A 16,653-nucleotide genomic window follows, 5' to 3' on the forward strand; every position below is an offset into this window, starting at 1 on the left:
CAGGAGAGTCTCAGCACCTCAAGACAGGCTCACTGGTCATTTTGCAGAGAAAGCAATCTTAATTTTTCCATACTTTTATCACAAGATGTCCCTTTTGGCAGTCAACAGCTTCATTTCATGATTGCAGGTTGTGTAAATGAAACAAGTGCTGCACCACTGGCATAGGGAGTAAATAGCAATTCCAAATAGAAAAAGTTGGAAATTGTGATCCAGAAGACCTTCAGACTGCTGACTATACACAAATTGAACTAAACTAAAAAAAACACATTAATTTTATTTATGTATTTATTTATTTATGTATTGCTTAATACCCCTTGACAATTAATTCTAAGCAGCACAATGTTTTTATCAGGATCAAGTTTTAAATACTGATAATCAGTATGCAACCATTTGTTCCAGAAACAATCTCTATCCAGGAGGAGGAGGAGCCTGCCTGCACAAAATACTGTATATCCTCTCCAGTATACCATCTTTACTAAGGACCGAAATAACATGCAGGCATCTAACGTCTCAAATGTTTTTTCCCCCTTCTCCTGTTTGGTTTGTAACATCTTGCCTTATGAAGAAGCCCATGGAGCTTTGAAAGCTTGCAACAAGTGTACTGAGCATTTTGGTTGGCCAATAAAGGCATCACTGATGGATTTTCATAAAACCATGTGTTAATTCCCATCTAATTTGTTCAATATATTCTGTGATCAAATGGCAAAGAATAATGTGATTCTTCTTTTGGAGGATTCCGCCCTACTGTTTGCTCTATGGTGACATTCTTCTGTTCAGCCTTATTTGCGTTTATAAAAAGTAAGTAGCTCTGGATTTTAGAACCAACATCCAAAATATTAATTGCTCTCTATTTATTAGAATTCTTGTTACAGTTTTTATATAATTGGCACATTATTACATTCTAACCTGAGACATTTCCCTCTATACGAAAATTTAATACTATGTTCCATTTCTGAATATAACACTGTTTCCAACACCTTCCCAGAGGACACAAGATTGTCAAAGAACTTGTAGAGAGGTAAAAGGAACACACCAACACCAGCATATAAAAAATATCTAGCACAACCATACAATACCCAGCAGGAAAGGTGAAAGAACACAACCAAAGTCATCTATAGGTTCAAGTTTTTTTAAAAAATGTAATGTTAAGTGCTCTGTAATAGATTATTCTCTCAAACAGGCCAAAAGAATGACTTGCACAGAACCACAAAAATAGAGGCAGATAAAGTAGATGGCTTTAAGATACACACTAAGGATTCAAGCCATGCAAGAAACCCTGTAGTTCTGTTTCAGTGTATTTCAACAATACAAATAGATATAACACATTTATCCACAGCATATTCACCAATACCTAAATGTTATATTACATCATCAGCTTCCAGCAATACACATTGCCACTTTCACACCCAACAGGGCAACTTCTGCACAGAAATATTACTGGAAACAATTCATGGTAAACTTCAGGATCAAACACAATTCAATGTAACATGCTCAGTCACCATAGGTATAATGTGCTTCCCCCATATAAATATCTCATCTTTTCCATGGCTTATTATGACTATAATTTAAGATTATATCTGAATAACACCACTAACTAAATTGGAAAGTCCCCCAAGCCCATACCACTGCTGCTCAGGTTTGTATAACAAGAAAGCTTAATCCTTACCTTCTTCGAAGTAACACAATAGGGCCATATACACCCACTCACCCTTTTCCTCTTGCAGTCCCTTCTGCTCTTTTAGCTTTTCTTCTGCATTGGCATTGCAGAAGTGCAACACACATACAAGAACTGTGCTGGTGAGCTAGAGAGCTATAGCATCAGCTAGAAATGGATATTGTGTCTAGGTTTTAAAGCCAGCTCACATACAGAATTCAGAAATCCTCAAGTGTCACTCCTCCTAAGGTTTGTCTTGCCACCTACAGCACCATATCAATTTCCTGAAACTTCCAAGATTTGAAAATCCTAATTTCAAACTATATTTTCAAGTAATTTTTTAATTTTCTAATTTCCATAATTAGATCCCCTGATGCAAATGCTATTATAAGCAGTGGTCACAGCAATCAATAGGCGGGAGGAGGAATTTACATTCAAGAAAGGCAGCAGGGCAGCACAGCACATCCCATATTATTAATCACCAAATCAGGATTTGAAAATGGGAAATTTTATGTCCTGAATTAAACCTATGTTTTGAAGCTGATTTTAGATCCTTATCTGAGATCAACCAGGCAAGCCTTAACTGTTATCAACATCTGCATAATTTAGCTACTAACAAAACTGGTAAAATGAAAAGAGTGGAAGTGGAGGAGGGAGCACACAATCCCATGACTTCCTTCCAACTGCTTATGCCATCTGCAGCTTTTTTTTCTGCATGGCCCATAATCAAGTTCATACCATAGTATGATGCTCACCCCTCAGAGAGTAGACACCCTGGAATAGTTCTGGAAGAACAGCTAAAACCTTGGCCTTTCATATGAAAATAAATGATACAACTTTTTTTCCAGAGGTCTCAACTAATGGGCACAAAGTTTTCCATGGCTTTTAATTAGTTAGAGTCCTTTCACAAAAAAGTTTTCCATTACTCAGTATTTACAGAGTGGTAAGCAGTGTGCGCTGATGCTCAGTTACAGTTATTGCTTCGGTGATATCCTGAGTGGCATAGTACAGCAAAGCTTTTGGACAGCAACATATTCTCAGTGCACTGTTGCATAGGACAGGATTGACATTGTATAGCCTGGATCATATCAGTTTATATACAAAGAAGGTGGGGGGGTGATTATTATATTTAGCACAAAAAGAAATGACTAGAATATATCTGAGTTGCCACACACAAGCATTCTGTATACACAGCCCAATCCAATGGGCTTACTGAAAAGTAAATCCTACCAAATTCAGTGGAACCTATTCATTTACCATTTAGGTTTATAGCCAGTTTTCTAATTTGGTGACTCTTTTATCATTATTAATCTTCATTTAGTACAGATTTACTGCACCAGATGGAAAATACAGAGCAAGAAATTTTTAACACCCAATGGGTGTAGCTCTGCATTTAGCAAGTTTCCTGCATAGAATGAGCTCATCTTTTGCAAACGCAGCTCTCCCAGTCAAATCCCATGTTTCTTAAAATCAGCTTCATATATGCCATTACCACTATGATTCCACCATCCATCTCTGTCCATAAATTAGCACTTTGGTGACATGCCTTACCTTCTAGAGAATTATCTTAACAAGCATAATTATACATTCCTATGTACAAACCAAGATGTCAAGTTGCTAGGTTTCCTGGCATAATTTCATCTTTGAAAAAGAAAAGTTGATTTTGGTGCACACCTGAACCAGCTTGGGGAACTTTCACACTACACAATTATAGTACTGCAATTTTAAGACTGTTCCTATGGAATCCTGGGATTTGTATTTTGATGAGGCACTAGAATAGTCTGGCAGATAATCTTATGTATGTTCTGAAACAACAAATCCCAGGATTCTGCAGGATGGAACCATGTCAGTCAAAGTGGAATCAACATGCTAGTAAATACAGGAATACCTGGCTATTCTGAACAAATTCAAGTTTCCAGAGCTAGATGAACTACATCCAAGGGTATTAAAAGAACTGCAGAAGTAATCTCAGAACCACTGTCAATAATCTTTGAGGATTCCTGGAGAACAGGAGAAGTGCAAATGTTGTCCCCATATTCAAAAAAGAGATTGAAAAGAGGCCCCCAATAATTACTGCCAGTCAGCCTGACATCAATACAAGGAACGATTCTAGAACAGATGATTAAACAGACAGTCTGAAAACACTTAGGAAGGATTGCTGTGATTACTAAATCAGCATGGATTTGTCACAAACAAGCCATGCTAGACTAATATGATCTCTATATTGATGGGAGTTCCAAGCTTGGTAGATGATGGGAGTACTTTGGACTTTGATTTCAGTAAGTAGGCCCTTTAACAAGGTCCTCCCATAATACCCTTGCAAAAAAGCTAGTAAAATGTGGGCTGTTGGGTGGATTTATAATTAATTGACCAACCAAACCCAAAGGGTAGTCAACAATGGCTCATCCTGGAGAGTGGGATGCTAAAGGGTTCTGTCCTAGGCCCACTGTTATTTAACTTATTCATAAATGAGTTAGATGTTGGAATAGAGGGCATGCTTATCGAATTTGTAGATGACACTAAATTAGGAGGGATAGCCAATACCCCAGAGGGCAGGATCAGAATTCAGAATGACCTTAACAAATCAGAATGCTGGGCCAAAATGAATTTCAGCAGGGTAAAATGTAGGACACTACACTTAAGCAGTAAAACTGAAATGCATAGATATAGGATGGGTGACACCTGGCTTGATGGCAGTACATGCAAAAGGGATCTAGGCAGGGAGGTAGCTAGGATTTTAGGAAGGGGGGGTCCAACCATTATAATGGGGCTTGGGTGCGGCGGCGCAGCAGCACACACCATTCATTTTTCTAATGGAAGGGGGGGTCCGGTCCCCAAGAACCCCCCCCCCCCCTTGGCTACGTCCCTGATCTAGGAGTCTTAGTGGACCACAGGCTGAACACGAGTCAGCAATGTGATGCTGCAGCTGAGAAAGTCAATGCCATTCTAGGCTGCGTCAATAGAAGTATGGTATCTAGATCAAAGAAAATAATAAGGAACTCTATTCTGCTTTGGTCAGACCTCACCTGGAAGATTGTGTCATCACATTTCAAGAAGGATGGCCAGAGTAGGGTGACCACAATGGTGAAACGTCTGGAAACCATGCCCCAGAGGTCTGGAAACCATGCCGTTTTGGGGAGCTGGGTATGCTTAGTCTGTAGAGGAGAAGGTTAAGGGGTGACATGATAGCCATGTTTAAATGTTTGAAGGGTTGTCATATTGAAAATGAAGCAAGGTTGTTCCCTGCTGCTCCAAAGACCAATGAATTTGAAAGCAGATTCCCAATATGAAGAACTCCCTGATGGTAAGAGCTGTATGGAGTGGATGGCAATGGAATATGTTGTCTCAGAGAATAGTGTGGACTCCTTTGGAGGTTTTTAAAAAGAGGCTGGATGGCCATCTGTTGGAAGAGCTTTGTTTGTGTATTTCTGCATGGAAGGGGGTTGGACTGGGTCGCCCTTGTGGACTCTTCCAACTCTATGATTCTATTATCTTCTCTCCATCTATCCACCAGGTTATCCATTTTCATACTCTCTGTGCAACAACATGATTATAATGCCACAAATGGTAAATAAGCATTGCAATCCAGCAGTGTAAATTCATAATCACTTAAGCTAATGATGACCATCAAAACAACTGGAATGTTAATAAATGAACTAATTGTATTAATTACAGTATGCTAGTTAATGCATTACTTAAATTATTAATTTTTAGAGCAAGCTATGGGATTTACAAAGAATGTGTGAGACAGAGTAAAGAAGGTGAACAAAAAGCAGAATGGTGGTGGAGGTGGTGGGGTGTAAATGTCACCCTGGCATCATTACTATACAGGCCTATAAAACTCCCTTTAGACACACCAACCTTGAACTCTGAAGGGGCCTACATTTTGAAAGTGTCTTGGTTGCCTGAAAGGCTATAGCAAGCAAACAAATCATCCCCCCATAGCCATTCTTCAGTCCCAGACAGGGGTTCATTATTCTTCATTTTGTCCATTTTACCCATGAGGGTACAGGCAGATTAGAATAACTAGCTAGCAAGCACAAAGCCATGAAATGCATTTCCTTCCAAAGGAATCTTTCTTCTGCTGAGACCCTCCTGTTTTATTGTAGCCATTTCAACTCTTGCTGCTTTTGATATGTGTCTTCCAGTTGCTTCAGACTTATGGCAACCTTAGGATAAACCTGTCATGGCGTTTTCTTGGCAAGATTTGTTCAGAGGAGATTTGCCATTGCCTTCCTCTGAGGCTGAGAGAGTGTGGCTTGCTCAAGGTCCCCAAGTTGGTTTCATGGCTGAGCTAAGATTTGAACTCTGGTCTCTAGAGTCATAGTCCAACACTAAAGTAATTTTGCTATGCTGGCTCTATAACAACCTAACATAACTAATTCATTGTATGTGTATGAATAATAAGAGCATTGTGAAGTTCAGCTACACTAAGGAGATCTAATAAATTAATTAGTTAATTTAATGATCATTCCAAAACCTGGGCCTCTAATGGCTGGCCTGGGGAAGACCTCTCCCAAAATGCTGGACAAGACTAAGTTGGATGGCCAAGTTGTATAAGGTATCTCCTTATGTCCTTGAGTTGCTTTAGCTTGTTGTTTAAACTTTATTCTGAATGTGTGATCAAACTGGTTTTCAGATATTGTTCTGATTTAACTAAACTCTCATGAAATGGTCCACATATATCTATGGTTCAGGACAAAAATTTAGACTAGCTTTGGATCTTGGTTCACAGTTCAATAATATTATCTCATGCCAACTAATCATTCTTGCTGCTTCTACATACTCATTTGAAAATGAATGCCACTAAATATATCACATGACATAGCAACAAAAGGACAGTCTCTAGTGTGTAATGACTGGTTTTAAATTGGTCAAGGAAATAACGGGAAAATGAAGTTATGTTCATTCTATATACCAATGCTGCTATACCACTAGGTCACAGTGTGGGCACTTTGTCTGTACTCAAATCCATTGTCTGTATGGGGAAATGTTGTATTTTGATTTCACATCTGTTCAAATATAATATATTCATCAACATCACATGTTCCACATAAGCATTTATGTTTCAATCAGCATCTAGTAGGCAAGCCTCTTTCTCCTAACCATGATAATTCACCCCAAAAGCACTTGGCCAAGTATCAGTGCACATGCAAAACTCAACACTAAGATGTCATCAAGAATTAAAATGTCAAGGCCCAGGAGAAAAAAGAAAAACATAGAAGACAGATCATTTTATCTTTCCCCAGGAATGGGCATGTGTCTATGGTAAGTGAACTCCATTTCCAACCAGGACATTTAAAATTTGTGTACAGAGTGCCACCATACTGTAACACGAGGGTTAGGCAACCCAGTAGTTTTTGACTACCTTATACTTTCCCATAAACCATAAGCCAGCATGACCAACAATAATACATTGTGTGAACTGCCATCCAAAAGGACTGGAAGACAACAAATAGCCTACCATGCTATATACTCTCAAGCAACATTCTTTCCAGCTATATTTTAAGCAGTAATCCATCTGGGTTCTTGGTGTTTAGAACATTTACATTTTATTCTGCTTCTATGTAACAACTTAACCACAATGGTGCAAAGGATAAATAAATGTTGCAACCCAGTATTGAAAATTCATGACCAATTAAGCTAATAGTAAAGACCCAAAACAGCTTTTTCAATTGTGGTTTCTAAGTTCTAGCATTAGTTTCCAAGAACAATGCTGCAGATCCAAGGCTTTGCCCCTTTTAAGACTTTCATCTCCCGGAAAACATTTATGATGACAAGGTGTTTTAGAACTGCTCTAATGCCATTAATAGAGTTACTATCCCCCCACCCCATTGTTTAATTAGTTGATCACTCTTATTTATATTATTTGACTCCCATTCTCTTACTCTGAGAATCTGTTGGTTGAAAAGTAGGCTTTAAAAAAGACATACATATACACAAATGCATAGCCTTCTCCAAACAAATCCAAACAAGGAATCAGAATATTGTCTCAGCAAATTAAGAATGGTTATACATATTTTTCTTTGGAGGTAGCTTCTATAAGAAGAAAACAAATGTGTTGGGTGTTTTTTTTTAATCTTCCAATTACAAAACACAAACTCTTGCATATAGTGAATCTGACACTCCAGTATAATGGGGAGTTCTCAGGGCACTCGTTACGTAACAAGGGTTATGTCGTAGCACTGGAATTTAAGAGATTCTGGTTTTAGTCCCCTGTTAGTCATGAAATTAACTGGGTAATCTTGAACTAGCCACTCTCTCTTAGCCTGGTCTACCTTTTGTCAGGATAACAGGAGAAACATGGAGGAACCACACTAGAGGAAAAGGAGTGTAAATAATAAACAAATATCTTCAAAATACAGAAAGCAGATCAAACAAAACAGAGGTAACATGAAGCCACAACAGGTTCTGCAATCTATTTGAATACAGATCCTAGCAAGAATAGAGACGTGATCATTTCAGATATTGTCCAGTTCTTTATCAAGAAAATGCGAGCAGCAGAATAAAGGACAAGCTGGAGTCTGAGGTCTAAAGCACACAGCAGAAATATTCCAGTCTGAGATTGCTTTAACTGCCCTGGCTCAGTTCTAGGGAATCCTGGAAATTGTAGTTTATTATGGCTCTCTCAGAGAGGCGGCTAGATGTCTCACAAAACTACAGTTCCCAGAAGTCCCTGGTACTGAGCCAGGGCAGTTAAAGCAGCCTCAAACTGGGTTATTTCTGCTGTGTGTTTTGGACCTGAAACTAAAATGCAAAAGCAAGTCATACCATTCCAGAATGTGGAAACATTATGTTTAAACTAGAGTTTTCCAACTCTGGCTTTTTGTTCAAGCAGGATATCCTAAGAGTAGGTTTACAAAGAAGATAACTTTCCCTAGCTCTTATTCTTGAAATAATGGCATGCCCATCAAGCCTCATCCATTATAGCAAACCAGCACAGAACTCTTCGCCTACAATGTAACAAAATGGCAGCAAATAACAGAATGATCAGCCTATACAGTAATGAGCTTCTCATATACAATATTTACCTGTTCTGTAAATTGAACATTAATTCCAATGAAAGCGTGGTAGTTAAAGTTGATTAACATTTGAAGAATATGCTACTCAACCTTTTTTTAGCATTCCATATGGCTACTTATAATAATAAAAATCTTGGGAGAGAAAATAACACTTCAGTCTTGTATCTGCAATATGTTTTGGAATACCGTATATACTCAACTATAAGTTGACGTCATGTGTACGTTGAGGGCAAGTTTTGGGGGCAAAATTGTGGATTTTGATCTGACTCATGGATAAGCTGAGGATAAAACTTAGGGATAAGTAACAAAGGATAGAAAGGACAAAGTTTATGTCTTGTAAAAGTCCAATTCCTCTTAGCCCTCCTTTGAGGGGAAGCACCGAAGAGGTGCCATCTGTCATTTTTCCACCCAAGCATTTTAAAAAGGCCAGAAGCAGCAACATGGTGGAAAGAGTAGAGGGGGCTGATGCTTCTTTTGGGTGTTTCCAAGGTGAACTAAGCTTTTACCTTTTGCTACTCCTCTCAGAGAAGGGGAAGAAATAAAATACAGTACTTACATTGACCCAACTTTTGGGGGTCAATTTTTTGACAAAAAATTCTAGAATTATAGATGAGTATATACAGTAATCTAAGTTTCAAAAGGCTTTGAGGTATTTTCCTCCAGTTTAGTTAGAATCATAGAATCATAGAGTTGGAAGAGACCACCAGGGCCATCCAGTCCAACCCCCTGCCATGCAGGAAATCCTAATCAAAGCATCCCCAACAGATGGCCATCTAGCCTCTGCTTAAAGACCTCCAAGGAAGGAGACTCCACTACACTCCGGGGGAGTTTGTTCCACTGTCGAACAGCCCTTACTGTCAGGAAGTTCTTCCTAATGTTGAGGTGGAATCTCTTTTCCTGTAGCTTACATCCATTGTTCCGGGTCCTGTTCTCTGGAGCAGCAGAAAACAAGCTTGCTCCCTCCTCAATGTGACATCCTTTCAAATATTTAAACAGGGCTATCATATCACCTCTTAACCTTCTCTTCTCCAGGCTAAACATCCCCAGCTCCCTGAGTCGTTCCTCATAGGGCAAGGTTTCCAGACCTTTCACCATTTTAGTCGCCCTCCTCTGGACACACTCCAGTTTCTCAATGTCCTTTTTGAATTGTGGTGCCCAGAACTGGACACAATATTCCAGGTGAGGCCTGAGCAGAGCAGAATACAGTGGCACTATTACTTCTCTTGATCTAGACACTATATTTTTATTGATGCAGCCTAGAATTGCATTGGCCTTTTTAGCTGCCGCATCACACTGTTGACTCATGTTCAACTTATGGTCTACTTGGACTCCTAGATCTCTTTCACATGTACTTTCATTCAGCAATGTGTCTCCCATCCTATATCTGTGCATTTCATTTTTCTGCCCTAAGTGCAGTACCTTACATTTCTCTATGTTGAATTTCATTTTGTTAGCTTTGGCCCAGCTTTCTAGTCTATTCAGATCATTTTGAATGTTGGTCCTGTCCTCTGGAGTATTAACTATTCCTCCTAATTTGGTGTCATCTGCAAATTTGATAAGTGTGCTTATCAAATTTGATAGTTCATTTATTAGGCAGCAAAGTTTCAGACAATAAACTCCCATTTTATTTTTGAACAATTAATAATAATTAATAATATTTTTTCCTTTTAACACTTAATACGTTTCCTTACCCACCCACCCACCCAAAAAATAAAGAGTAAAAGATGAAGGTGAAGTGGGAAAGAGGAGACCATATATACTTCCTCAAGCTCTTTGGATGATAAATGAAACTAAACAAAACTAATAAATGTAATAATCCCAACACAACTTGAATGTGGCTATAGTAAAAACAAATAGATCCAAAGGACAGTTCCCCCATTTCAGCTCCAATGTAGACAGCTACAGAGCCTATTGTATCCATAGAGTCTTTGGAATGACCGCCTAGTCCATATGCATGGATTTTGGCTTTGCTGTTCTAAAGGAAGAGTTCAGATTGTGAGATATTCTTTGCTTTTTCTTTGTTACAAACTCAGGATCCACCAACTGGAGCCTGGAGCAAAAGATATACTCAAAATTAGATAATTAATTTGTTTTTCATTATGTAGAAGATACTACATGCAGCTTTTAAATCATGATTAGATCTGGGGGGGAAATGGCTTTAGCAATATTTATCACATGATGATGCCTCCAACCCATGACTTCTGCATTCCCCAAACACGATTAAAATATTCCTTTTCACTGATGAGGGGCAACCTGCAAATGTGTCCCCAGTAGTGCAAGTCCCCAGGTGAGAAATGTGACTGCCAGGGCAGTCACATTTTTGGCAGTCATGTGGTGTCAGTGTACACTCCTCTCCCCTGCCCCTGCTTCTTAGTTCCCATGCAGCCTGATTACATTTTTTCTATTTCTTTGGTTTTAAAAAAAATTAAACTACAACAACAGAGTTCTGGAATTGCACAAAAAAGTGAAAATTAAAAATTGGAAGTCATTCTGAATAGAGGAATCATGAAGAGAATATGATGGTGGCAGTCATGTGATTGTGAAGACATGGCTATGTGGTGAGTAGGCATAAGCAGGAGTACAAATACAGGTATAATTCCGTTTTCACTGACAAGTGTGGCTGTGCAAAGCTCATGCAGTAAAGCCCTAAGAGAAAATGAAGCCTACAGTCCTCCCACACACATACTCCCTCCTGGTAACCCCACTTCAGCTGTACAATTTAGGCCAAGAAGTGGGGAAATGATACCAGTTTCTTGTTGTTGTTGTTTAAAAGAAACCCAGGAAATAAGAAATCCTTGCTGATCTACTGCAGCTGCACCAGAGATCTACCATCATGGGGGAATTCAAAGGCATAGCCGTGTTAGTCTGCTAAATCAGTATGGAAAAGGGTCTTGTAGCACGTTTGAGACTAACTGGAAGAAAGAAGTTTGTAGCATGAGCTTTCGTAGACTTGAGCCTACTTCCTCAGATGTATCTGAGACCTGAAATGTATCTGAGATGTATTTGAGGAAGTAGGCTCAAGTCTATGAAAGCTCATGCTACCAATATCTTTTGTTCTGTTAGTCTCAAAGATACTACAAGATCACTTTGCATACACAGATCTACCAGAATATCTTCATCTACCTGATGGCTACTCCATCAATTGGATAACTCTTTATCTTTTACCCCTCCTCCTTTCCCTGTGACTTATATTATGTCTGTAAACTCCTTGGAGCAGGGATGAATCACAGTCGGAACATCCACACAGATACCACAGTCCAAACAGGAGAGGCACTTCACCTCACAATTATAGTGAGACACCACTAATCAAACTTTTTCTCTATAAACTACCAGGGACACAGATCAAATAATAATACAGTAACAACAACATAGGTTTATATGGGTGCAGTAACTTTTAAAAGCTACTTAAACATATAAATTGGTACAACAACATCAGTAGAACTGAGAAATATCATGCAAATATCATACCTTTATAGCAAATATTGGACTGAAGACTTTCTATGGGAAATAACCCAGACATGAGGGAAAGTGATTTGTTGTTGCTGTGTGCCTTCAAGTCGTTTCTGACTTATGGTGACCCTAAAACAAACCTACCATGGGGTTTTCTTGGCAAAATTTGTTCAGAGGAGGATTGCCATTGCCTTCCCCTGAGGCTGAGAGAGTGTGCCTTGCCTATGGTCACTCAGCGGGTTTCATGGCTGAGCTGAGAATCAAACCCTGGTCTCCAGAGTCATAGTCTAACGTTCAAACCACTATGCCACACTCAAATACAATGTAATCCCTAACTCCTGCTATAGAATCATACAGTTGGAAGAGACCGCAAGGGTCACCCAATTCAGCCCCCTGCCATGCAGGAACTCGCAATCAAAGCAAACCCTGACAGATGGCCATCTAACCTCTGTTTATCCACCACCGAAACACACGGCAGCAATAATCTAGTTTGCGACCGCTTCAACTTCCCTGGCTCAGTGCTAGGGAATCTGGGGAATTGTAGCTTAGTGTGGCACCAGAGCTCTCTAACCACAACAGCTAAAATCTCACAAAACTACAGTTCCCAGCATTCCTTAGCATTGGGCCAGGGTAGTTAAACAGGTCTCAAACTGGCTTATTTCTGCAGTGCGTTGGTAACATGTTGGTAACATGTGACCCTTAAATAGTTTACCTGTGAAGAACTCATTTACATGGGGCTTTAAATCTTCAGAGGGGGGAAAAATTGTTGCCACTGGGAAACAGGTGAGTTAAAGGAAACAAAGCCCTGGAGAAATGTCAGGTGTGCTTTTTAATAAGCTCCCCTTGCCCTTCCCTCCAGCAATTGCTTGTTAATTATATAGAGCCCATGCTTCCATAACGTCATGGGGACTCCTGAGCCCAGCTAGCCATACATAATGACATTAATAATAAATACTGAAAGTCTGGTTTGAGTTGTGCGCTCAAAAACAAAACAGGAGCCGCTGTGTTGACATCTTTGCCTTCTTTGAAGCAAGGAGCCCACACCTGAGAATACCTAGTTTAGCATGGCTCTGTCAGGAGGAGGGATTAGTAAGACAGAAATCAGTTTTACACATGTTTTGGAGGGGGGAGGTATCCTTATTCATAGTGATTATGTGCCTTCAAGACTTTTTTTTTTAATTATTCAACATTTATCACAGACAGAACACAAAACAACATAAAACAACCTAACAAACAATACATTACAAAGTAACAATCAATACCTGGTTTTTAGAATTATTCTTCATTGGGTTTTTTAGTGGTACATAATACCTTATGTTCACCTGATTAATTAAACTTTATGAAAATGCCTCATGTTTCCAAATAATGAATAAGAGATGAGCCTCTATGATGATCCGTACAAAATATGTTTGTAACTCATACATCTACCTTGGACATACAGTATACATTCTATATTACAATTCCACTCCTCTTCAATATAAGCCTTCAAGACATTTCAAGACCCTAAGGCAGTGGATCTCAACCTTCCTAATGCCATGACCCTTTAATACAGGTCCTCATGTTGTGGTGACCCCCGGCCATAACGTTATTTTTGTTGCTACATCATAACTGTAATTTTGCTCCTATTTTCTGAGGGTCTTAGGTGACCCCTGTGAAATGGTTGCACAGGTTGAGAATCACTGCCCAAAGGCAAACCGATCTTTTTTTTTTTGGGGGGGGGGGGGAGTTGGCCATGGCCTCCCTCTGAGGCTGAGAGAGTGTGCCTCACCTAAGGGACGGCCAAGCCATTGTAGACCTTTTGACCCAGGGTCTATCAGGGTCTCCCACAGCCGGGAGCCTTTCTGGAGCTGACATTTTTCAACAGTTTCAGGGCAGGAAATGGTGTGTGTTTGTGTGTATAAATAGATTGCTTGGTGCCCTAACTCTGGGTTTGAATCCTGGCTGGGAAACCTTTGCGGTGACCTTGGGCGAGCCACACACTCTCAGCCTCTCAGCTCATGGCCCAAAAAAGAAAACCAAGCAGACCTAGGTCCTCTAAGGGCTTGAAGGCACCCAAGAAGCACAGGGAATTTGAGAGGGGAGGCAGGGAAGGTGGACCAAGGGGCAGAGAGCCAGGCCCACAGAGAGAGAAGCAGAGAGAGGGGGGAGACCCACAGCCAGAGCCTCCCTTCAGCCCCCCTTCCCTGCTTCCCTGCTTCCTTGCTTGCTTCCCTGGCTGCCTCCCCTCCCCCTCCTTGCTCCTCCTGGCCAGGTGTGTCCAGGCCCCCGGGGGCAGGGAAAGCTGCCCCTCTTACCTCCTTCTGTTTGGGGTCCTGAGGGTAGACGTCGGGGGGGCCCAGGCGGGTGCGCTTGAGAGGTCTCTGCTCATAGCTGAGGAGCCCGAAGGCGGCCATGATCTCGCATGGTAGTAGCCGGCGAGCAATGAATGAGGGAGTTGGAGGCTGGAGAGAGAGAGCGATGGAGCAGCCTCTGAGCGCCAGGGAGCAGCACTGGGCTGGCAGACAGACTGACTGACTGACTTCACCCCCCACAGACACACACTGCTTCCCCTGGGTCTGCCTTGCTCTTCTTTCTTTTCTACAGGGAAGAAGAAAGAGAAAGAGGGATGCTGCACAACTGCCAGCCAACCCACCCACACCTAGGCACAAGGCCACCCCCTCTCTCTCACACACAAGTGCCCAGCAGCAACTCAAGGAGTAGAGAGAAGAGGAGGAGGAGGAGAAAGAGCAAGGGGAAAGGAACAAAATGTATACTGAGGAAGGGAAAAATACTTCAACCCCCCACAGACAGAACATTGTGTTATTCCTTCCTCCCCCTGCAGCTGCAAGGTGCAGCAGCTCTTTCATCCTAGGCCAAGTCTCACTGCAAGAGGAGGAGGAGGAGGAGGAGGAGGATGATGATATTTATTTGTGTCCCACTCTTTTCCCAGCACTGGGACTCATGGGACTGATGTTCTGTTCTCATTCTCTTTACCACTGTTATTATTTCTTTCTGATTATTTAGCATTAGCTTTCTTTTATCATCTTGTTATTCACATGGCTCTTGTTTATCATTGTTATTTTTCCTCTCAGGGATGGCCTTCCAATGCCACCAGCCCCGCCTTGCTCCCATGAAGTAGTCCCTGAGGAGGAATGGAGTGGGAATTTAAAGCACAATGGACAAGGGAAACTGTACAAAATGTCCTACGACCCCTGGTCTAAAACACCCTGCAGAAATAATCCAGTTTGAGACCACTTTAACTGTCCTGGTTCAATGCTAGGGAATTCTGGGAACTGTAGTCTTGTGAGACATTTAAGTTTTCTCTGTCAGACAGCTCTGGTGTTGCAATAAACTACAATTCCCAGGATCCCCTAGCACTGAGCCAGGGCAGGTAAAGTGGTCTCAAACTGGATTATTTCTGCAGGGTGTTTTGGACCCCTGTCTCACTCACAGGATCATAGACACACAGTCTAAATCTGAAATAACTATCACACCCAGGTTTATAACCAGGGTTGCTAACATGGCCTAGAGAGAACTTAGCATTTTCATCTATAAATTGTGTCCAGAGAGAGGGTTTATTTTTTTTAAGGTCCAAGCAGATAAGAATGGCTTCCCATTCCAGACTGCAAGATTGTGGGGAGCATACTTGTGAAATGCTGGAAACAATCACTGGCGAAAAAATACTTAATTCTATGTTGACTGATTTTGAGCATGCATCTCTGCAAATTGATAATATGTTTGCTATTGAGACATCCCAGTGGGGCTTATTCCCCCAAAGTATGCACTGGACTGAGACCATTAATGATTAATTCAAACCCTGAAAAGAAAATCGGGTATCTAAATCACCCCCAAACATACAGGATGCCTCAGTTAACAAAGAAGCTCATTTTTAGTCTTTTTATACCCAGCCAGCCCTCCTTGTTCTTAGTCTTGCTAGGAGTTTATTAGCAGCATAGGTAGTGGGAGGATGATGAAGGAGCCTGGAGAAGCACAGACCTGCACTGTTGGGTTTCAGCAATGTATCGGTAGTAAATGCAATAAAGTTTGAGCCAAGAAAGAATGAGATTTTACTCTAGTTGACCCTACTGTAGCTGTACATAGAGAGATCTTGTAGCACCTTTGAGACTAACTGAAAGAAAGAAATTGGCCGCATGAGGTTTCCTAGACTTCAGTCTACTTCCTCAGATGCATAGCTGTGTATGTCTCCCTATGACCAGCATGGTAAACATCAACTGCCTCCAGGTTATTCCCTACTGAGAATACACAAAGAGCATTCTGGCCACAGAATAGACATCCTATAAGAAAAGTGGAGATTGTAACAAAAAATCACTGCTGGATACATTCTGAAGGAAGCTTTCAAGTGGTCTCTAGAAGATTCAAATTGTTACTGTTTTGTTACAGTAACAAAAATTGTTACTGTTTACTTATGCAAGGCTCAGTCCCCCTAGCTGTTTTACGTGTGCATATTGTTAATTTTTTTAAATAAAAAGTTTTTTGAAACATGTTGAACATAGTGCAGGAACCTATCCCCATTCTTTCTGTATTATT

General features: G+C 40.7%; 1 protein-coding gene across 2 annotated transcripts in view; it reads right to left on the minus strand.

Annotated features, from left to right (window-relative positions):
* Positions 1 to 14,605, minus strand: part of MED12L (mediator complex subunit 12L) — a 271,105-nt gene extending 256,500 nt beyond the window's left edge. For both annotated transcript variants that reach the window (XM_089509038.1, XM_089509039.1), the window contains exon 1: positions 14,421 to 14,605. In XM_089509038.1, the coding sequence (XP_089365164.1) occupies positions 14,421 to 14,519 (99 nt within the window). In that variant the 5' untranslated portion in view covers positions 14,520 to 14,605. The remainder of the gene's footprint in view (positions 1 to 14,420) is intronic.
* Positions 14,606 to 16,653: the final 2,048 nt, after the last annotated feature.

This window comes from Sceloporus occidentalis, unplaced genomic scaffold, assembly GCF_023333645.1.
Source record: "Sceloporus occidentalis isolate IW3139 unplaced genomic scaffold, rSceOcc1.0.p SCAF_2, whole genome shotgun sequence".
NCBI lineage: Eukaryota > Metazoa > Chordata > Lepidosauria > Squamata > Phrynosomatidae > Sceloporus > Sceloporus occidentalis.